The sequence below is a fragment of the Peromyscus maniculatus genome, chromosome 5, assembly GCF_049852395.1.
Source record: "Peromyscus maniculatus bairdii isolate BWxNUB_F1_BW_parent chromosome 5, HU_Pman_BW_mat_3.1, whole genome shotgun sequence".
NCBI classification, from domain to species: domain Eukaryota; kingdom Metazoa; phylum Chordata; class Mammalia; order Rodentia; family Cricetidae; genus Peromyscus; species Peromyscus maniculatus.
The window spans coordinates 137,772,335-137,795,903 of record NC_134856.1 but is presented as its reverse complement, the minus strand read 5'-3'; the positions used below and the strand labels follow the sequence as shown (position 1 = coordinate 137,795,903).

Genomic DNA, 23,569 nt, shown 5'->3' with positions numbered 1-23,569 from the left:
AGGACCTGAGTTCAACTTCCAGCACCATGTCAGGTGGTTCACACCACCTGTCACTCCAGCTGGAAGGGTTCCGAAGCCCTCTGCTCTTCCTGGGTACCTGCACACAGAGACTTAAAGAGTAAAAGCAAATTGTTGGAGATGCCTAACTGGGTGTCTTCCAGAGCGGCCTCCACCCCCGTGAGTAACCCAGCTTGTTTTCTTTCAGCCAGGGACAAGTGGTGGCCTTCAGACCCCCAGATCATTTCAGAAGGGCTGTACGCCATAGCCGTGGTGCTCAGCTTCTCTCGAATCGCCTACATCCTGCCAGCCAACGAGAGCTTCGGGCCCTTGCAGATCTCCCTGGGAAGGACTGTGAAAGATATCTTCAAGTTCATGGTCATTTTTATCATGGTGTTTGTGGCCTTCATGATCGGAATGTTCAACCTGTACTCCTACTACCGAGGTGCAAAGTACAACCCAGCGTTTACAACGTGAGTATCCTGGCACTCTCCCTCCCCGAGGGCCTCCCCACGTTCCTGGGAATCCTTGGGAGCCTCCTGCCAGTGCTTTCTTGAAGAGCTCAGGTTTCCTTGAGGTTAATGTGAGTTTCGTTCTAAGTGGTTTAAGGTCTGGGTTCTGAAATTAGAAGAGCAAAGGAGTTAAGTTCTCGCTTTGCCACTGTGCAGCTCTGGCTGCCCCAGAAGCTCCTGATGTAGATGAGGCTGGCCTTGGACTCACGGAGATCTACCTGCCTCTGCCTGCTGAGTGCTGATGTTAAAGACATGAGCCATACCCAGCCATTTCTTCATTTTTAAAATGGGGATTTATTAGTTGCTTTTCTGTTGCCATGATAAAATTCCATAACCAAAAGCAACTTAAATAAGAAACTGACTTTATTTGGGTTTACAGTTTCAAGGGGGGGGGGTGGCTTCCATAATTGCGGGAGAGGCATGGCAGCAGGCAGATGGATCAGTAAACTAAGAGGTCACATCTTCAGCCACAAACAGGAGGTGGAGGAAAAGAGAACTGGAAGTAGGGTGGGGCTGTGAACTCTCAAAGCCCACCCCCAGTGATGGACTTCCTTCAGCAAGGCTACACCACCTCCCCACACAGTGCCACCACTGGGGACCAACTGAGCCCCTGAGGGACATTTCTCATACAAACCACCACAAGGGGAAGTAATAATAATGCCTAATTCATGGCGATAGTGTGAGGTTTCAGTGGGATGGGGTAACCCAGAAAACATGCAGTACATGGCTGGAGAGGTATTACCCTTTATGGTTATTATAGCAACATACTTAACCTGTACTACTGAGGAACAGAACCTGGACAAAACCCGCATGCCAACATGCCATTAGATCCAGAGACTTATAATCCAGGGGAAGTGAGCCAGAGGTAAAGGAAGTGGGAAGAGGGCGAGCAGGGTGAGCAAGAGATGAGAGCTGGGAAAGGGAGCACAGGCTGCATGCAACCCCGACATGAGCAAGCAGACTTCTCCAAGAGACAAGATGGAAACATCACATCTCCGAATAGCCTATTGGAGAGACAACGAGGACTATCAGTCAGATCTCTCCCACCTGCTGGGCGGCAGCCAGAGCGCAGGCCCAGGCAAGAGTCAGGAGTGAAATTGCTGCTATGAGGGCTTCAGCTAGCCAGATGCAGAACAGCACAATGACTCCACATACCACTGCACCCCCAAGAAGATAGAGACAGATCTCATGCAGCCTGTGTGCAAAAGATCCAAAGCTCCCCCTCTCTGTGAGGGACAGTGGGGTCTCCTGGAGGCCACCAGCAGCCCTGAGCTGAGTGTAGTGAATGGATATGGTGGAGCCACGTTCACACCCTGACAGACATGACTAGCTAATGACCATTAGCCAAGTCATTAGGTGTATCTGAGCTCCTGTGTCCACAAATGCGCCAACACAAAAACCACAGCTCTCCTCTTAAAGGGAATAAGAGATAGTTTATTCCAGAGCCATTCTAAGTGACCATGGCCCAGGAACACAGGTTTAGGTTACCCCAAATTCCATGTTTCTACGTGGAAGCAGTTTCATGAAGGTGTATAGTTTTACAGACCAATCAAAACAAGTTTAAAATACATTGGTAGGTACATCAGAGAGGCAGGTACAGCAAGATGGGGGAAGGTTCTCTACAGGCTCATACGCTAAGCTCTGGATTGGCAGGGGCTGGTGGTCTGCTAAGTTAATGATAGTAAAAGGTTTGTTGTTTTTTTTTTTTTCTATTGTCACAAGATGTTGTCCTGACACCTTTGTGTGGACAAAGAATGGCTGTTCTGGAGGGCTAGAACTAGCCCAAGATAAGGTAACAGCCTTTGGATGTGACAGCAGTCCAATCTTGGCACAGAACTGAAATTCTAATCAGCCAATAAGTCTCCACAGACACAGCTTCTTTCCAGGGGTTCTTGTTCACATCTGTAAAGAGGGAAATGAGAGTTGTCCACCTTACTCAGAAGTACCTTCACCCTCCACAGACAGCTGAGGTATTTCATGCAAAGTGTCTGGGCACAGTATCTCCAGTCACGGTCTTTCTCCAGACCTATCAGTTCTAGAACTTGCCTTTTCAATCTAGGCCAGAATCTTGTAGCAGCTGGGATCAAGAACATTAAGAACCTCCTGAGACATGTCCCCAGGAAGGCCTGAGCAGCTGACATTTCAGTTTGCCAGCCACTGGAAACAACTGGTCCTCTGAGCAATCTCCCCACCTTGTAACAAGGCTTCAGCTGGCCCTGCTTCTGGAGAAATCACCCATCAAGGGAAGATACATCTATCTAAGAAAAAGTGGTTCGACCACCATACTGCTTACCTCAGAACTGTGGGTTGCCCTGCCTGCTCAGCTGAGCAGCCCCGCATGCTGCTGGCTCACAGGGGTGAAGTGCCCACAGAGAGTACATGCCAGGCCCAGTACTGAGGAACAACGGACGCCTGAGTGTTGTAGGCTGTGTTAGAGCATCAGTACCCAGGGGGCAGAAAGACTAGCTCTCCATCTGCTCCTAGCTGGGACTCACTGTGCAGCCTTGAGCGGGTCCTGGGTTGCTGCAGCTCTGACAGAAGAGGTGTGAAGAAGGGCAACCTCACAGGACTATTGTTAGGATCCAGACAGAAGCAAGGGATGCAGTGCCTAAAGCTTCCAGTGATTGGCAGTGACAGTGATGGGTATGGGACAGAGCTGGCACTGTAGGGCCTACTCTGGGCAGTGGCCTAGCTGACGGACTGGCCTCCAGCACATGATGTAGTCAATCAGACTGCTTTTATTTCTCTGTTGAAGGAATAGAATAAGCCTGACTCACCCCAAAACAAATTTGCTCTGAATGTTCTGGAAGTGTATGAAGAGGATTGGCAGGATTGGAGGATGACAGGACAGGATATAGTGGCATCTAATCAGCAGGAGCCACATTGTCGACAGATGTGGGGAAGATGTCAGCCAAGAGGCAAGGGCTCTGTGTTCCCAGCCTAGCACAGGGCCATGCTCAGAATATTTACCCATCAAATGCTTCATGATCAAGAATGGGGAATGAACAGGAGCAATAAATCCAGATTCGAGGCAGCCTAGTAAGCCACTGGCCAGGTTATCTACAGTTGGGACATCTGTGTTGTCTTTGTCACACTGGCTGTCCTGGCAGCCCCTCTCCCCTCCCCTGAGCAAGTCCACGGGAATGTGAAAAAGGCCAGGGCTAAGAATGGGGCTGGTCCAGCCGCAGCTCTCAGCTAAGTGCAGCACAGCCAATCTACAGATGGAGTTAGGGCAGGTTGCCTGAGCTGGAGCCGGGTCATGGAATCAGGGTGAAGGGTAGAATCTGGAAGGAGAGACAGTCAACCCACTCCCATGTGCCGGTCACCAGAGACCCCAGAGACCAAACCCGCAATGGCCCCAGGCCTTCCAGCGTGGGGATGAGGAGCGAGGGCAGAGCCAACACGGTGAAGGGAGGATAGAAGACCTTCACCTTGGCAGTTCCTGAAATGGGAAGTGTAGCTGTGAGTGGGGCTGATTGAATGGGAAAAGTCAATAGAGTAGTGAAGCAGAAAGAGGAAAGAATGGATTTTTGTAAATGTCATCTCTTACCTTTTGACTGCTTGCTGAAGCATGTCGCCCCCAAGAGATCAGCCTTGGCATTAAAAATGCCACAGGGGAATAAAGGAGGCCTGTGTGCTTGGGGACCTAAGGTTGCCTTGGTGCTGCTCTTCTGGTCCTAAAGTTCGAAACCCCACTGGAGTGCATGCTGCTCCAGAGCAGGCACCCCCGGCTGCCCACCCAGCTAGGTCTTCCCTCTGCACCGCCTCCCCCACACACACACACACACAGGAAGTTCTTTCTATGGATTCGGAAGTTGCAGGCTAAGCTGGGTCTCCTCTCCTCTGCGCCCACGGTCTTCAAAAGCCACAATCCTATGGAAGGAGATCTGGGTTCGAACACACTGCAAGAGTTATCTTACCCTCACTTTTGAACCTGACCCCGAGTTCTACACCTTCTGTGTTCAGGGGAAAAGCTGGGCTCCCAACAGCTCCCAGGGGGTCACTTCAGAAGGCAGCTGTTAAGATCCTACAGGGAACCTTCTTACAGGAGCCCTGCTGACCCTGGGGTGAGGTTCAAGGCCAGCTCAGAACCAGTCCTATCTGACACCCACCAACGTCTGTGCTGTCCTAAGGCAAGGGTGTGATGTACAGTCCGAGGCAACTGGGAAGGAAAGGTAAAGCGAGGTCTCCTGGGGACTGTAGTCCCCAGCCCTCAGCCAAGCCCTTGTTCAGATCCCAGGGTATTCCAGTTCCTGAGTCAAGGACCTCTTGCCCTTCCCCTAATCCCCATTCCAGCAGACTCCAGAGGGACTAGGAGAATGTATTTTGGTTGAATGAGTCCATCTCCAGATATGAACAAGGACCGCATCTTAGCTGAGATCAGCAGTCCTCACACCACCTCAGGATCGCCCAGGGATAGTGGCTAAATGTAAGGTTTCCTAGACCCCACCTCTTGGCATCTAATTATAGGACTTGCAGAGCGGGACCCAGAGCACTGCATGGACAAAGCCTGCCCCTCCTGGAGAAGGCTGCAATGGGCACAGGGGTGGGGGCAGTCATTGCCTTCAGGGGCGATCAGTGGTGAGTCTCATATGCCCCAGCTGATTGCTCTAGACGAGTCTTATGTGGCCAGCCCTGGTTAAACTCAGTGCGCCAAAAGCAAATAAAAAGATGTGAAAGTCTTTTTGTCGGGAGGAACAGGGGTTAACTGAGGTGAGGGAGGTAAGAGGGGATGGGGGTGTGAATGATCAGAATGTGTCGTATATATGTATGAAGTATCAAAGAATACATTTATTCTTTTTAAAGACCCACTGGGATTTTGATACAGGATTAGGCCACAGGGTTTTGGTTTTGGTTTTTAATGTGAATCTAGAGCTGGGGAAGAGGGGAGCTTGTGAGGACCTGTGTTCAGTTCCCAGAACCCACACAAAAGAGCTGAGTGAGATGAAGAACTTAGAAACCCAGAGACAGGGAGGCACCGGCAGGAGGGTCCCTGGGGCTCCCTGCAGCCATGCTAGCCCAATCCAGGAGCCCAGGTTGGTGAGAGACCCTGCCTCCAAAACCAAGGTCAACCACTCCTGAGAAATAGCACCCAGGTTATCTATCCTCTGGCCTCCACATCCATGCACATGCATGCAGAAGTGTTTGTATAAACATGGACATGTGTACATACAGATACACTCACAGTGTGGATTCATCCAGGATTATCACTGATGCAACAGACGCCATCTGTGCCCTTCGTTTCCAAATGGTGGAGTCCGGTGGACTAAATATCTGATTGGCAGCGTGGCCCACACAGGCATGTTCTTCTCAGCACAGGCCTCAGATCGGTGCAGATCTAGCAGGAGTGCGGGGGACAGATCCTAGGGGCATGTCCAGTCTCCCAGCCTTCCACTCCAGAACCTAGGGTTCTCTAGGTCTCCGTGGGTTTGCAGAAGCACTTCTGTGGCAGGGGCTTTTTAAGAGGGAGGAGCAGGCACGTGTGTGCCCCGCTGGGACCTGTTGGACATACTAGAGATCATGGCTGCTGGCAACTGCTAATCTGCAAACCACCCCTGTTAAAAGCTGTGAATGGCAAAAGAAGAGGAAAGGGGACTTTTAGACCAGGCGTGTGCTCTTTGAGTCTCAGAGTATCCAAGCCATGGATGAGGATGGAGAGAGGAAGATAACCTGAGGATATGCCTCCTTTAAGAAACTTCGCTTTAGAATCATAGGAATTTGTTCTCACTGGGGATATATATTTTTGTTACATCATGGAAGTGAACAAAGTTAGGCTTGCTTTTTTGGAGATTTGTTTTATAGTCAACTTTGTCACGAATTCCATAAAGCAAAGACATTCTGCTTAAAGATTATATGGAGATGTTGGCATCCTAGCACTCTCGTTACAGAGTGAGAAAAATAGAGACAAAGGTTTTGGCTCACGTATGAAATTCTACTGGAAGAGACTTCAGAGAGGATATGTGCCCTCCTTATATAATGACACATGGATTAATGAAGACACATCCTGAGCACTGGGCTATTGAGTCATTGTAGCATCATCACAGAATGTACTGACAGACAGCAGAGCCTCCTGCTTGCCTGGGCTGTATGTCACCACCAACAGATCTGCCATTATGCAGCATATGACCAGACAAACGCTCAGATAGGAGGGGCCAGAGCCATGAGTGCCTCCGAGGGAAGCAGAGGACTCACTCACAGAATACGTAATGGCTCCATTGCCTCACCAGTAGGTAAGCTTGGCTCCCGCAACTTAACCCTGATCGGAGATAAAGGGTGGGCTCTGTCCTCAAAAAAAAAATAATTAAAAAAATAAAATAACCCTAGCCAACCTTTTCTATAAGCTGCTGTGGAAGGAACATCATAGCATATTCCTATAATCAAAAACAGCGCCTTTGTTAAAACTGTTCTATCTCCCCAGGAATTACTTTTAATGGAAGGAACTTTAGAAGTGCTGGACAAAATTAGAAGCTCTTGTTTTCCACCATAGCTCTGGGAAATTTCCACGCTCCTTAATGGGAGGATTCATATGTCCCACCTCACCCCAGGAGCAGAAAGGGCTGACACACTGCTTCCCAACGGGTCCATCCTGCAATCCTGGGGGGCACTGGGCAGATATGGAGGGGCTCTGCAGACTGCCACATGTGCCCACCACACCTGGAGACCACTGTCCCCCCTGCCTGAGCCTGAGCCACATGGACTCTGGTTCCTTTTGTAGACAGTCAGAGACAGGAATAATAAGAAATGCCATGCCTTAAGCAACTCCTCACAGTCGCTGACCTTTCATTTAACCCACATCATAGAAAGACAGACGCCAATAAAAAAAGAAAGAAAGAAAAGGAGGCATTGGACCTACCCAAGATCGCAGAGCCAGGAAGTGGATATGAACCTCATTCTTCATGACTTCCAGTCCACCTTCTGACCAGAAATGAATACAAGTAGAAACCCTACATCCGTATGCTATAGGGTGGAGATTGTCTCTTTGCTCTCCTGTGGTGCTAAGTTCTTAAGACTAATGTACCATGCAGGACTTTGTCAGTGAAAATGCAACAGTTTTGCACATCTCAACTCCCAATGTATAACACAGGCATTGCTGTCACTTAACAGACAGTTGTGGGACAACCACTGCATGTCAACTTTTACTTTAGCCCTGCAGCCCTGGGGTTAATAAGAGACTTTACCCTTTACCCCCAAGAACTCTTAAGCGAGTGCTGTTGGGAGAGGTGGATGAGCAGCAGCTATGACACTGCGTGATCATTGTAAATGATGTTTGGGCAGCAGCTGGGAGGAAGTGTTGGATGCTGCCTGGAGGGGTCAGGGGATGCTTTCTAACAGGGATAGCTCCGTGGAGGGTTCTGGGAGAAAGCTAGAAGGGTGCCCAGCCTCTGCCAGACATCTCCAAAGAACTGCAAGAGCCTGTGGGAGATGGGAAAAGATGACACAAGGGGCTCGGGAGGAAACTAAGTTGTGGAAGGTCCTGTGAGTCCTGACGGAGGTTGAAAATCTCCAGTAAGGCCTCTTTAAAGATGAAGATGTGCTCGGAATGCCTCCTGAAAGGATGCTGTGGCAACTGTGTGAAGGATGGGCTAGAGGGGTGAGGATGGAGACTTGGACCTGGCGGGGCTGCTGCTGGAGACTGGATGGTGAGTGAGGAAGGAGGTGTGCGGAAACAGTCCTCAAGAAAGAACTGTGACAGACGCGGCTCCAGGGCGGGGGGGTGGGGGTGGGGGTGTGGACAGAGCCAGGCCACGGTGGTGCTGGGACAGGGGAGGGATGCAAGGATCTGGTCATGTGGAGGTCCTGTGGGGCAGCCAGGACTGGATTATGTCAACCAGAGGCCTGCTGTAAGAAGCCAGGGAAAGGCCCCCCTATGGCACACAGGTCCTTGGCTGCTACCATCTTCTCTGTACAGTGCATGTTGAATTTACTCGTAGGTGGGCAACACGGGAGAGAACCAACATGCCTGGCCTCAGGGGGCAGGTGTTCCCCAGGATCTCGGCCAGGGCTGGAACACGGTATGTCCAGTCTTGCAGTTCTGGGGGCTGAGTTTTAAAATGATACCTTATTATATTTCCAAGGTTATCATCATCTCCCCTTACTTCACAAATTTACAGCAAGTATAAGGTGTTTGATACATAAGAGACTATGAGATAAGTTCTGAGACCCGATGGGGGTATCACACAGTCAGCCACGGGGTTCTGCTCAGACCCAGAGAGTTTGGGCAGCTACAGTTAACTTAAGTATAAAAAAAAAAAAAAAAAAAAAAGTCTTACCTTTACATGCCTCATTACCACATAAGAGAGAGTCTTCCTCTTGGACTACTTTAGAAGGCTAACAAAGCTTTTCGGAGCAAACACTCTGTTATTGTAGAGTGTTGGTTTGGAATGCTCCTCTCTGCTTCTCTCGTGTTTATTCATGACATGAAATGTTAAAGCCTCTACAGCAGACTAAAAGCTGACAGGGTTTGGGGGATGATGTTGTCATTTTGCCACACTAGAGACTGCTAGGCAAGCACTCTGTCACTTAAGTATATCCCTAGACCAAGTTCAAGGGGTGAGCCCCAATCTCACAAAGAAAGTATCCACCATGGCTGGTGTCTTACCATTTAAGCACTAACCAGACCTTTACCTTGCTTGACTTCCAGGGTTAGATCTCAGGGTGGGATGGCCACAGGTCCTTGATGGCTGTCTTTGTGACATCGTCTCAAGCACAGGTCCTCACCTGGTTCTCACCCTGAGTGGAGGCCTCTGCTTGGGAAGAATGCTGACCTTTTAGTCACTAAAATTTCATTCTAGCTGTAGAAGTTGAATTTAAATTCTCGTTCTCTAAGTGAAGGTGTAAGAAGTCACTGGCCTGCCGGGCAGTGGTGGCACATGCCTTTAATCCCAGCACTCAGGAGGCAGAGGCAGGCGGATCTCTGTGAGTTCGAGGCCAGCCTGGTCTCCAAAGCGAGTACCAGGAAAGGCACAAAGCTACACAGAGACACCCTGTCTCGAAAAACCAAAAAGGAAGAAGGAGGAGGAGGAGGAGGAATAATCACTGGCCTATAGCAGGGCATCTTCCCAAGTATGAGGAACTAAACTGCACAGTGCCTTAAAGACCTTGGCCAAGTAATAGGTTTTGACAGCCCCAAAGCCACTAAAGGAGAGGGCCTGGATCCATTTTTTTCTTTCTTTTTCTTTTTCTTTTCTTTTCTTTTTTTTTTTTTTTTTTTTTTTTTTTTTTTTTTTTTTTTTTTTTTTTTTTTTGGTTTTTCGAGACAGGGTTTCTCTGTGTAGCTTTGCGCCTTTCCTGGAACTCACTTGGTAGCCCAGGCTGGCCTCGAACTCACAGAGATCCACCTGGCTCTGCCTCCTGAGTGCTGAGATTAAAGGCGTGCGCCACCACCGCCCGGCCCTGGATCCATTTTTATTGCAAACTCATTGTAAGGTTCCCGAGACTTCCACCCAGATGGTACAACTTACTGCTATTAAGGAAAAAAATGAAAGAAAAACTGCTAGTCCTAAAATCAGTAACACTTCTGAACAGTTGATACTTGAAACTGTTTTGTGCACCTCACAAGAATTATGTTAATTCACCTGGACTTCACAACAACCTTACAAAATGGAGATTGTTGTTTTCCCATTTATGTCTAGAAAGAAAGAGATCCAGAGAGCCTAAGTTATTTGTCCAAAATCCTAAGGGCCAAAGCCAAGGCTTGGCTGGCTTCAGAACCTGCACTCTGGTGGCCGTCAGCAGGAGGCCAGGCAGTGAAGAGCACACGGCACAGCTTCATCCATTCACTCGTGAACACACGTTCAGATTGTTGCGTTCCTTCCATCTCCTCGGCTGGGTAGATTCCACCCACCCCAAGCCAGACTCTTTTCTTCTGGGTTTTCTAATCCCAACTCCTCATTTAGGGCCCAAGATAGAATCACAAGGTGATTCAGAGGCAGAGGCGGAACTCTGGGTAGAGCAGCTTGGCAGGCATACAGACTTCCTTGGACATTTGGCTATCACCCCTCCCCCTCCTCAAGCCTGGTGAATGTTGTGGGTCCGTGAGATCTGGTGTTGGAGAAACAGCCTTCCTACAGCAGCTTTCTCCACTCCACCATCTTCCTCCGTCACCAGCTGGGATGGCAAGCGGGTGCTGCCTTCTGGCAGAACTCGACCGGAGCACAGCTTTTGTCTTCTTTCCTTGAAGAACAGCCCTCTGAGCTCTAGTCCCCTCGCTTAATTTTAGCCTGCTAGCTGCACATTTGGGTAGGTAACTAAACTGATCTGCACGGTGTGGGGAGGGTTTGTGGCATTCTGAAGAAACAGCAATTTTCATAACAATCGCCCTAAACTGTCACCTTGTTGATCAGTTTGTTCTCTGAGGCACATGCAGGCTGCCTCTTCAGGAAACCTGTTATTAAAGTCTCATTATCCAGGCGAGACAGACCTGGTAGAGAACTGATTACCTCGTCCCGGCTTCCTGCATGACAGATCAGCCCCAACCTTCCCACACACACTCCCGCCCAGGGAGACAAGGGTGAATCATGGTCTATTCAGTATTGCTCACAGGCGCTCGCTGCTCCACTTTGCAAAGAGTATTTCTCATGCTACGGTGGCCTGTTGACTCAATTCAGTCCCTCCCCCTGTAAGCCAGGGACCGAAGGGGAAGACAGAGGAAAAGGGCCGCATGGGTTGGAGGAGCCAGGGGGATGATTTGCATGAAATCCAGCGTCTGTAGTGATCTGGCAGACAGGAGGGAAACAGAGCTTGTCCAGGAGAATCAATGACCTAAATGATTAACTTCATTCCGTGGGCAGAGGCCTTTCGAGCTGATGGGGCTGTGTGCACCACCAGCCAAGACAGAGGCGCCCAGCAGCAACTGGCCTACAGCTTGACGGCATTCTCGCTCGCACCTTCTAGATTTCTTTGAGAGCACAACAAACCAGAAAATGAATCCAAAGAATAGCGACCATTCGGGGTACACTCACTCACTGTGTATGTTAGAGGAGTTGTTCATTTAATCGTCCTAGCAACTGAGCAATAAAGCACCATTCTGTCCTTTTAATAGTTGAGCAAACTGAGACCCTAACAGGCTTTGTAACACGTTTAAACACGCACACACTCACGCACGCACGCACGCACGCATCTAGAATGTGTTTTGGGGAGATCTGGACCCAGAATGCCTCTCTGCTTTCCCCCACCTATCTCTGAAGAGTCTGTGACTGACACAGTTGAGGAACCACAGTGGCAAACTCCACAGCCACTGGGGTGAGAGGAGGCTGGAGAGCCAGCAGCTCCACCTTTGACAATGAGGAACCCCAGGTGTGGCCTTAGAGGAGCCAGTTGTCAATGGGGTCTTTTGTGAGAGGCTTTGTGGTAAAGATCAATTAAATCAGTCCCAAGGGGTTTCTTCCTGAAAGGCCGCTCCAGATGGCAATGGTGATGAGGATATAGACCTTTTGCCTCCTGTCCTGGGTCTTGTGGGTCCTGCAACTTTCTAGGCAGTGATCCAGGTACAAGGGCTCAAACCTACAATACCAGTGCTCAGGAGGCCGAAGGAGAAGGATAGCCATGAGTTCAAGGCCAGGCTAGGCTACAGTGTGAGACCCTGTCTCTACCAATTAGCTAAGTAAATAAATGGTGGGTGGTGATTGAGATACCATCTTTTCATAGGACACTAGGACCAGCTGCAGGGCCCAAGCCCTTGGGATCAGTGATGTTTTACTGACTTGATTCTAAGACCACTCTCTTTCTAAGAACATACTATGTAGGCTTCCTAGATGTAGGTAACACAAACCTTTTCCTACTGAGGGCAGAGAGACTGAGTTTCTTTTATTTTTTTTTTTATTCCTGCCACACCCTAGACTGGACGATACTAACCTGGCATCTCACGGTGTCTGTAAAGCTCTTGCACTTTAAAAGGCAGACATTTTTCATTGACATTTCCCCAGCCAACACATCCTTTGCTTTTTTAGAATGCTGCTGTTTTCATACTGGTTTATAAAAGTGTTTATGAAGCCAAGTGTGTTGGCACAAATCTGCGATCCCAGCACTTGGAGGCAGTAGGATCAGGTTCAAGGCCATGAGCTTTAGCAACATATTGAGTTCAAAGCCAGCCTGGGCTATGAGAGACTGTCCCCAAGACATTATTTAGTGTTGACACAGGCTCATGTGTCTGTGTGGATGGGTTATGGGACCTTGAGGAGATGGAACCTAGTTGGAGGAAGTAGGTCACTGAAGGCAGGCTTTATCTGTTACAGTCTGGCCCAGGCTTCGTCTGAGCCCCTACCTGCTTCCTGGCCACTGAAACTTGAGCAAACAGCCTCATTCTCCTACCACCATGATGTTTCCACCATGACATCTTCTCAAATCACAAGACAAACACAGCCTTCCTTCTTAAGGGGCTTCTTGCCAGGCATTTGGTCAAATGGACAGAGGAGGTTCTGAGTGTGGCAGCATCTCTGGCTCACTGTGCTGTTGACATTCGGGAGCTGATTTTGTTGTAACTCGATCTCGTGATTATTTTTGTTTGTTTTTTCAAGACAGGGTTTCTCCATGTAGCTTTGGTGCCTTTCCTGGATCTCACTCTGTAGACTAGGCTGGCCTCGAACTCATAGAGATCCACCTGGCTCTGCCTCCCGGGTGCTGGGATTAAAGGCGTGCACCACCACCGTCCGGCTCTCTTGATGTTTGTATTCATAGTTTCTGAAACTTTCCCCAAGTCAAGATCATATAGTAAATTCTCAACAACATCATATGCTAGTTTTGGTCATAGGAATTTTTTCCAATTTTAACTTTTTAATTCCACTCAGAACTTACCTACTCAGATTGTGTCAGTCTAGATAAAATATGATACCACTCACAGCTTAGCCTAGATAATCTGCCATAGATCAGACAATAATAATAGCAAACACTAGTCTATTCACAGTGAGTACACTGAATGCCCCTGGGGATCAGGCTGGGTCCAGATACAAATCCCAGCACCTGACTGGGGTTCTAATGTCCTGACTTGGTCAGTCATCCCACCTTTTACTTGTGGATAAGAGGATCTGATGCTTCAGCTCATCCTGCCTCATACAAAGAGAAGACGAAGCCACAGATTTTTTCCTCAAGAGCCTAAAAGAGATTGTTGCAGTCTGGCTAAGAGCCCTTCCCAGACAGTCATGTGTGAAGGTTTTCTGTAGAGGAGGCCTTCACTCTGTCAATCTCTCCATCTGGGCCTCTTGTAGTTACCCTCTAGAGACAAGGCAAGTGGAAGTTCAGAGGTCAATCTTTCCACTGTAGAGGGGATGTCAAATGCCCTGGGTTGGAGTCAGGGTGAGAACTGAGCTGTCTCTTTATAGAGACCACACTGTGAACACACCGACAGATCACACTGTGAACACACTTAACAAGAGACAACTACAATGTGAACACACTTACCATAACACAGTCTGCTAGATGGGCCTCTCTGCTTCCTTCTTGTTATAGACAGAATGCCCGCATGAAGGAGCTGGGACTAGATGAGGGCTCAGAGGCAAACTTCACAGTGATCAATCATACACACTGGATCGGAGCCATCCTCCCTAACTGAAATGCAGATGGTTGGTCCTGCATGTGTTCCACGTGACCTCATTGGTGTCAGCCGGGGGCCTGTGGAGGGATCCAGGGTAAAGAACAGAAAATAAGTTTGGGTGAAACATCTCATTGTCCCAAGTATTAGCCACCGTTTCTGTTGTTCAGGACAAGTGCACAGTCCTGGGCCAGAACTGATTGCCCAGCTCTCCCTCACACGGCATGCTTGGCACTTTTCACTGGATCCTATGAGAAGGGGACGGATGTGCAAGAGATGGAGAGCTGCTGCCTCCTTCCAGTTTAGGATGAGGCTCATCCCACATTTGGGCCGCTCTGGCTATTGTTCCTTTCCACAAGGAGACAGCAGAATAATCCCTTCATGATGGGAGATGGTGCCTCAGTGAATCTTCTTCACACACAGTGACACCATGTTTTCACATAAAATGGATTTGACATCTTGCATAAGGAAACCATTTTCCCTGTCTAGAAGAGCACTGGGACCCAGAAGTGTGCAGAAATGACTCTGTATCCAGTCTTCACTTCAAACCCTGCTGCTGAGCCAGGCATGGGTCTTTAATCCCTTCCCTCTAAAGAAGGAAACATAGGCAGGCAGATCTATTTAGGTTCAAGGTCAGCCTGATCTACACAGTGAGTTCTAGGCCAGCCAAGGCTACATAGTGAAACCCTGTCTCAAAACAAAACAAAACAAAACAAAACAAAACAAAACAACAAACAAAAAAAAACAACCAAAAAAAAAAAAAACCCCGCTACTGAACTCCTGATTACATGTTACAAACCCTCAGCTTCAGAGGAAAGAAAAGACGAGCAGCAGCAATGCGAACTCACTTCGGATACCGGCTTCTCAGACTCTGCGATGTGCAGGGAGTGAGCCATGCGGCTGGCACTGCACACTAACCCCCATCCCACACACATCGACACCCCCACATCCTCACATGAAGGGGAGCTGTAAATTCATGCAAGTCAAGAGTAGATTTTTAGCCCAAGTTGGGAAACTCACATTTTTGTACATTTTCTCAAATAAATTTCAGTGCTTAAGAAACCCTGGTGGGGGGTGGGGAGCTCAAGTTAATCCTGGTCATTTGTGGGTAAGTGTTGAAAATCTGAAATGTTAAAAGAGGAAAAAAGAAAAGGTCTGTCTTATAATGGCGCTGAAAATTTGGATGCAGACTAAAGAGTTGAACTTTATGTCCCTTCTAAGCCAGCCAACCACAATCTAGCTTTTTAATTGGATTCTATGTATTAATATACAGAGTCAAGCCAGAAGGTTCAGACTGTGAAGTGTGCTTGGGGATTGAAACTGCTGTATTCAGTAACTTCAAAGGGTCAAAGAGCAATCTACTAAAGGCCAGGTCTTCCCTGGACCACCCTTGGAGCATGTACGGTACCCACCAGATGTGGCACCTGCAGAATTAGAACAATGTGGACATTGCCCTCAGCCTCTTTTCTAACCAACTGTCTTAGCTAAGGTTTTTATTGCTGTGCAGAGACACCATGACCATGGCAATTCTTTCAAGAAAACATTTAATTGGGTCTAGCTTACACTTTCAGAGGTGCTGTCCATTATCTTCATGGTGAGAAGTATAGCAGCATGCAGGCAGACATGGTGCTGGAGAAGGAGCTGAGAGTCCTACATCTTGGCTTGCAGGCAACAGGAAGTCGACCGGGTAGTATCTTGAGCAAAGGAAACTTCAAAGCCCACCCCCACAGTGGCACACTTCCTCCAACAAAGCAATACCCACTCCAACAAAGCCACACCTCCTAATAGTGCCACTCTTTACGAAATTCTGGAGGTCGGTTACATTCAGACTACCACCCCACCCCACCCTGGTTTAGAGGTCTTCGTTTATTGACTGGCTTAGGATAATAAGTGGAGATAAACGACATGAGCCTGCCACTGAGCACCAGGAGGCCCAAAGTGCCAGGCAGCAATGTCATCTCTGTCTGCTGGACACGGGTCATTGCCAGGCTGTGCAGCCGGAGAAGAGCTGTTTGAGAGTCCACGGAAGGAACAGTGTGCTTTCTTGAGGTTCAAGGGTAAACATTTGCCCCATGTTTCATTTTAGAGTCTGATTACTTACAGCAAGATCCAAACAGTGCCTCAGCCAGGAGCCCCAGCAAAATTGAATTTAGAAAGGAAGAAATTGCCATATAAGAGTCTTTCTGAGTCTGCTTAGAAATCTGAGTGTTTCAGCATTTTACAATATAGGCATCAGCAGCTCACCACAGCCCCCTCCGGGGGACCATTAAGGCCTGGTAATGGAGGGGCAGCCTTCATTTTGAAAGTGTAAACTAGTTCAGACTTCATGAAAGGACTGTCTGTTTCCTCGTAGAGTTGAAGAAAGCTTTAAAACGTTGTTTTGGTCCATATTTGGCTTGTCTGAGGTGATCTCGGTGGTGCTGAAATACGACCACAAATTCATCGAGAATATTGGCTACGTGCTGTACGGCGTTTATAATGTCACCATGGTGGTCGTGCTACTCAACATGCTGATAGCCATGATCAACAACTCCTATCAGGAAATCGAGGTAAGCCAGCAGCTCAGTGCTCTCCCTCCTTGGCTAATCATAGCACTTCAGCAAAGAGCAGACACGCCTGTCGTCTCACATATGAAGCTAAAACAGTAACGGACCTTCTTCCTGGACCGTACTTCTCCTGCTAGTCAGTCTGCCATGGCCCTGATGCCACCACCACATGGAAGGGCCCAGTGAGAGCCGAAGGAACCAGGACTGTGCATCATTCAGACAGCCTGCCCATGGCACATGAGAGTGGCTAAGTTCCTGTTTCCCTTCTGCCTGTCCTGTGTTTCTTATTAGGAGCCTTCTGTGTGCTGAGCCTGTGCTGGGCACCAGTCAGACTGTCACAAGGTAAATAAGTCCCCACCCCCAAGGAAAGCAAAGAATGGAGCTGGGGAGATGGCTCCGTGGGCGGGTAAAGTGCTTGCTTAGCGAGTGTAAGGGCCTGAATCTGGATTCCCCAGAACCTATGTAAGAAGCTAGGAGGCTTGGTGGCATGCGCCTGTAATCCCAGACCTGGGAAGCAAAACAGCAGCAGCTTGGGAGCTCCCAGGCCAGCCAGCCTAGCTAGTCAGTGAGCTCCAGATTCAGTGAGAGACCTTATCTCCCAAATAAGGTGGAGAGCGATGCAGACAGATTCCCAACATAAATTATGGCCTCTACATGTAAACACATAAGCACGCACACTCGTATATCCATGCATGCATATCCCCCTATACATATACACATGCAAAAACAACAAACAAACAAAACAGGTCAGGGCTGGTGAGATGGATCGGCAGGAAAAGGTACTTACTATGTAATCCTGACAACCTAAGTTCAGTTCGCAGAACCGACATAAAAGTGGAAAGAAAAAACCAACTCCACAAAGTCGTCCTTTGACCTTCACATGTGCACCATAACACATGCATTCCCACATCACACACACACACACACACACACACACACACACACACACACACGCGCGCGCGCGCACACACACACACACACACACACACACACACAGAGTAATAAATAATGTTTCAGTGTTAAAACACCAGGTAAGACAGTCATCAAATCACCATGCTCTGGGGCCAATGCATCCAGGCCTAGAAGATGCAAAGCAAAGGGAGAGAGACTGACTGGAAGCTACTTTGCCAGAAACAGAACATGTACCCAGCATGGGCAAGGCCTTGGATATGCTCCCCAGTGATGGTGCAAAGAGAGGGGGTGGAGAGGAGGAAGGAAGGGGGCACTTTTAAGTAAAGAAGTTGGGGTAGAGCTCAGCGGTAGCATTGCCTGACAAAGCTGTGGTTCAATTCCCAGCACGGCAAGAAAACAGAAAGTATCAACAGATTCTTTTTTAGGATCTGAAATGCGCAGACCATGAGCAATTGGTTGAGTCTTATTTAGAACATCAAGAAATTACAAGCAACACAAATGAGCAATAGTAGGAATCAAGGTAAATTGATTATGATGAATCTGAACTAAGGGATAGTGTATAGCTTGGAGAAAAAGAAAAAGAACGCATGGTGGAGATGGGCAGCAAGAAGGCTCAGTGGGTAAAGGAGCTTGATGCCGAGCCTTGACCTGAGTGCAGCCCCAGCACCACATGGTAGAAAGAGAGAACTGACTTCCACAAGTTGTTCTCTGATTTCCACACATGTACCATGGCATGTGCACACCAAACACATATGCACACAAAATAATAAATAAATGCAATACATTTCTTAAAAGATTGGTGCACATACCTGTAATCCCAACACTCAGCACTCAGAAGCTAAACAGGAAGATCAAGCTGAGCCTGGGCCAAGACTATGTCTCAAAGCAGACGAGCAGAAAAGTTGAAGAGTTTACCCAAATGATGGTAGTGAAGACCCCAAGCCTTACTTCTGAGAACAGCAGAGGCAAGTGCAGAACAATATTGATAGTGCACTCTCCTGTGGAAGAGGAGACAAAGGGGGTGTACGGCCATCCCCCTTTGTGATTGTACTTGTGTTTGGGAAAGAAAAACCTTCGCAAGGAGACCATAGGAGAGGTATGGCTGGGCTGCAGAAACGGCTCGGTGATTACAGGTGGGCACTATTGCAGAGGACCCGGGTCAGTTTCCCAGCACCCAGGCGATCTTACGCCATCTTCTGACATCTGTTGGTACCTGCACTCACATGTGCACATTACACACACACATACACACACACACACACACATTTTTTTAAGGAGGCAAAAAAATTAAAGCCCCACTGGGATGCCAGCCTGTTAACAGGTAGAATTGGGAGAAAGGTGATGGACAGGGTCCCTTCAATTTATACCTTCCTGTGCTTTGTAAGTTAGGAGGAAATTTGTCAGATATTATTAAATGAAAAAATGCAAGTTGTATTTCTCCAAATGTACACAGGCAAATCTCCTGTTCTTATGATGATACAGCTGCAAACATGCATGGGAAACATGCATGGGTAGAACAGGATGCCAAGGATGGGGGGGGGGACAGTCTTCCTGTGGGGCAGGGAGCTGGAAGGAGGCTCAGCCAGGGCCTGTCACATTTGCTGGTAAACCCTGGGCTTAAATGATAGAAAATGATTATTTCCACGTTTCTCATATAGAAATTAGAGAAGTTAATTTAATATGGCTTTTATTTAAGAAAAAAAAAAGTAAAATCAAACTGTGTGGCTTAAATGTCAGGCATTTATTGCCTCCCAGTTCTAGAGGCTAGAAGATCTAAATGTCCGGCAGATGGCTCCCTGTGAGGCCGCCCTTCTTGGCGTACAGACAGCAGCCTTCCAGCTGTGTCCTTACGTGGCTTCTCTACCAATCCTGCTTGATCAGGAACCTCATTTAACCTCAAGCACCTTTTTAAAGGTTCTGTCTGCAAATGCAGTCCCATCCCTGAGTGGTGGGGTTAGGGCTGCAGTGAGTGGGTTTTAAGAGGACACTGTTCAGCCGATAACATACTCTCCCAGCAAGATCATTCCAGACTATTGGATCAGCATGTTTCAGGACAGAGGGGGGCAGACAGAGTGCTGTGCTTGGCACTGCCGGAGCCCAAACTGGGCAAGAGGCTAGAGGAAGAAGGGCAGGTCCTGAAGCATCAGCTGCCCATCCCCTCACCACCCACCCCTACTCCCTGGGAAATGCAGCACTCACTGTAGGGATGGACCAGTTGACCAGTAACATCTTTTTAAGAAACGTTTTTTTACATGTTTGGTTACCTGTGCAAATGAGCTATTGCCAACTAGTTCTTCCATTCTCATGGGCCTCAGTTTCCCTGAGTGTAAGAAAAGGCGAATGGAGATTGAAGAAAATCCGTGGGTCTCTTTGTTTCCAATGCAGAGAAGTCTGCCATATCCTAGCAAGCATACCGTGCTTTGGTCCCCCAGCTGTGGCATGAGAATGCTGCTGAGTGATGCCCACTGACTTGGTGCAAGCTAGGCAAGCTGGCAGCTCATGGTGTCAGCAGGATGGTATCTGAGGTGGGCAGAACACTGAGGCGCCTCCCCTCCCCTCTGGCCCTGAACAACTGCTTGGCCAGGTCAGACTGCTGTGCCTACCTGTCTCAGTGAGCCATGAACTGTTGGATAAGGCAGGGTACTCATGAGCACATTTGGCCACGGGGAGTGAATATCCATACGCCTTCTACAAGGACGCTCACTGACTCATTCACTAGAGCTGTAGCACCTCTTGTCAGAATCCACAGGCTCGCCTGCCCCTGCTGCTCGCCTCTCTGCTTCCTCCACTGGGACAGTCCTCGCTCTCTCAGGAGCCACTGGACATTGTCTCCCTCCCTGCACCCTCACCTCCTGCTCTCCACCACATTGTCTACCTGCACCCTCACCTCCTGTTCTCCACCACATTGTCTCCTCCCTGCACCCTCACCTCCTGCTCTCCACCACATTGTCTCCTCCCTGCACCCTCACCTCCTGCTCTCCACCACATTGTCTCCCTGCCTGCACCCTCACCTCCTGCTCTCCACCACATTGTCTCCCTCCCTCCCTGTACCCTCACCTCCTGTTCTCCACCACATTGTCTCCCTGCACCCTCACCTCCTGCTCTCCACATTGTCTCCCTCCCTGCATCCTCACCTCCTGCTCTCCACCACATTGTCTCCCTGCACCCTCACCTCCTGCTCTCCACCACATTGTCTCCCTCCCTGCACCCTCACCTCCTGCTCTCCACCACATTGTCTCCCTGCCTGCACCCTCACCTCCTGCTCTCCACCACATTGTCTCCCTGCACCCTCACCTCCTGCTCTGCACCACATTGTCTCCCTGCCTGCACCCTCACCTCCTGCTCTCCACCACATCGTTTCCCTCCCTGCACCCTCACCTCCTGCTCTCCACCACATTGTCTCCTCCCTGCACCCTCACCTCCTGCTCTCCACCACATTGTCTCCCTCCCTGCACCCTCACCTCCTGCTCTCTGCCACATCGTCTCCCTCCCTCCCTGTACCCTCACCTCCTGCTCTCCACCACATTGTCTCCCTGCCTGCACCCTCACCTCCTGCTCTCCACCACATTGTCTCCCTCCCTGCACCCTCACCTCCTGCTCTCCACCACATTGTCTCCCTCCCTGCACCCTCACCTCCTGCTCTCCACCACATTGTCTCCCTCCCTGCACCCTCACCTCCTGCTCTCCACCACATTGTCTCCCTGCCTGCACCCTCACCTCCTGCTCTCCACCTGATGTTTTGTGTCAGCATTCAAATAAATCCCTTGATCAAACAATTTCCTCTTAAAAATGAGAAAATCCTCTTTCCCCTGGACTCTCGCGGCTCTGCCACCCGTGGTTCATGCTTCTCAGCATCCCTCCACGACTGACTCAGACCCGTTCTTCACTCCACCTCACCCCCTCACACTGGTTGAGAACTATCCAGTTCGAATATCAGCCATGAATAGACTTTGAACCCCAGGTTAGGCCAGCCCCAACACAGATCCCCTCTCAGCTCTGGCACATCTCTTGATCAAGTCCAAGGTGGGCTGATGGGTGATTTATCCCGACATGCCATTGGCCAGACTGTGTATTCCAAAAGACATGCTTCCTCTTTTAAAAATATGGGGTAAAATATGTTTGCTGTGTGGCTGAAAGCTGACAGCAAGGCCCGTGCCCAGCTATGGATAAATAAAAGGAATAAACGATATTCCTAGTCAGTCCTGGCATGGTTAAATGTCTTTTATGCATAGTTCCTTTAGTTCTTTTGCTACCTATGAAGCAGGTAATTATTATGTATTCCCATTTTCTAAATGAGACAACTGAGATCCAGAATGGCTAAGTCAGATAGCAAGCATAGTTTCACAACTAGTAAGGACCATGGCCAGGATTTGAACCCATGCCAGCTCCAGAAGCCATATTCTTACCAGTATCCCTGCTATCCCAAGAGTGACCCCATCCTCACAAAGTTTGTAGTGTACAAGATCCATTTGTTGTGTCCCAGTGTACACAGGTCAAGTGTGGAGCTTTAGCAATAGAAAGCAAAGGACAGCCTGCTGGTTATGGGCTCATATGCTAGTGGTCCATCTGAGCAGGCTCGCATAGGTGCATCCTTGACGGGCGCACAGAGCCTTGGTGTGTAGCCCCTGCCTGTGCAAACAAGCATACACTTGATGCCTGCCTCAGCACAACATGTCGGAGCCCGTGGAACCCACACTCTGTGGATTCACAAGCTCAAGCCACATAGTCAATGAGAGACTTCTACACCAGATGTATATGATTCTAAACCCCATCGCCTCAGGCTCTTAGTTCATTTCTGGGTGGCTCCCCTTTACGAGATGATTGACTTGACAGCGCAGTGGCCAGAGCTGTGAAGCTGGCAGACAGAAGGATGAGGCTGCAGTCAAGACAGTGCTCATGAGTTGCGGTGGGAAACACTGGTGAGGACACCAGGGGAGTGGGGCGGAGGGGAGCGCACAGCCCTGGCTGGGGCTCTCCCACCATGATGCCGAGGCAGGAAGAGAGCTTTAGAAGTGATGCTTGCACACAGCCTCGGAGATACCCCTGTCCTGTGCCATCACAAACGGGTACATACCCACAGCACACCAGTCCTGCCCAGCGATCTGCTCAAACACTGTGGACCTGGTCCCTTCACACTCTGCTCAGATGTTAAGCTGTGGCCTCTGGTGTGTGACCGATTCCTTTGTTTCACAGGAAGACGCAGATGTGGAGTGGAAGTTTGCCCGAGCGAAGCTCTGGCTTTCTTACTTTGATGAAGGGAGAACTCTGCCTGCTCCTTTCAACCTAGTGCCAAGTCCTAAGTCCTTTTATTATCTCATAATGAGAATCAAGATGTGCCTCATAAAGCTCTGCAAATCTAAGGCCAAAAGCTGTGAAAACGACCTTGAAATGGGCATGCTGAACTCCAGATTCAGGGTAGGTAGCACCTGGCTTATGGGGTGAGAAAGGGCAGAGGGGGTGTGGGTGGGGCTGTTTGACTCCTGGCTTCCAACAGCCCCCTGGCACAAAGCAAGCCAGCGAGCTAGGAGCTGCAAGGAGCCATTGCCTTGCCGGATCTACCAGGCACCTCCTCGGCAAAGCACCACCCAGCAGAACGTCCCAGAGTCCCTTAGAGATGCTTTCAGTTCAGCAAGCTGCCCGGAAAGAGCTGACCCCAGCACAGGGAATTCCCCAGAGCAGTGGTTCTCAACCCTCCTAACGCTGCGCCCCTTGAATACAGTTCCTCATGGTGTGGTGACCCCAACCATAAAATTATTAGTTGCTACTTCATAACTGTAATTTTGCTATTGTTATGAATCATAATGTAAATATCTGATTTGCAGATGGTTTTAGGTGACCCCTGCGAAAGGGTTGTTTGACCCCCCCTCCCCAGGGGTCCCAACCCACAGGTTGAGAAACACTGCCCTAGAGCATGTGGAGGTAGAAGAGCTTTTTACAGAAAGCAGCTGAGGATGATCTGAGAACAGAGTTCCCCACTTCTTCTCTCCCACTTCTGGGGTCCCAGTGTCCCAGAATCTCTGAGGAGTTCTAGAAGAAAGACACAAAACTCAGGGCTTCCTAGATCAAATGGGCCAACA

At 49.1% G+C, this 23,569-nt stretch overlaps 1 protein-coding gene and 1 long non-coding RNA gene across 4 annotated transcripts in view; one reads left to right on the top strand and one right to left on the bottom strand.

Annotated features, from left to right (window-relative positions):
• Trpc7 (transient receptor potential cation channel subfamily C member 7) overlaps positions 1 to 23,569 on the top strand; it is a 133,597-nt gene that overhangs the window by 99,769 nt on the left and 10,259 nt on the right. For all 3 annotated transcript variants that reach the window (XM_015995673.3, XM_042278569.2, XM_015995672.3), the window contains 3 exons: positions 206 to 470; positions 16,388 to 16,583; positions 22,686 to 22,907. In XM_015995673.3, coding sequence (XP_015851159.2) covers positions 206 to 470; positions 16,388 to 16,583; positions 22,686 to 22,907 — 683 coding nt within the window. The remainder of the gene's footprint in view (positions 1 to 205; positions 471 to 16,387; positions 16,584 to 22,685; positions 22,908 to 23,569) is intronic.
• Positions 2,339 to 22,791, bottom strand: LOC121829639 (uncharacterized). Its single transcript, XR_013051673.1, has 3 exons — positions 22,567 to 22,791; positions 13,905 to 14,114; positions 2,339 to 2,411 (listed from the first exon to the last, which is right to left on the bottom strand). It is a non-coding gene; the product is annotated as an uncharacterized LOC121829639 (long non-coding RNA).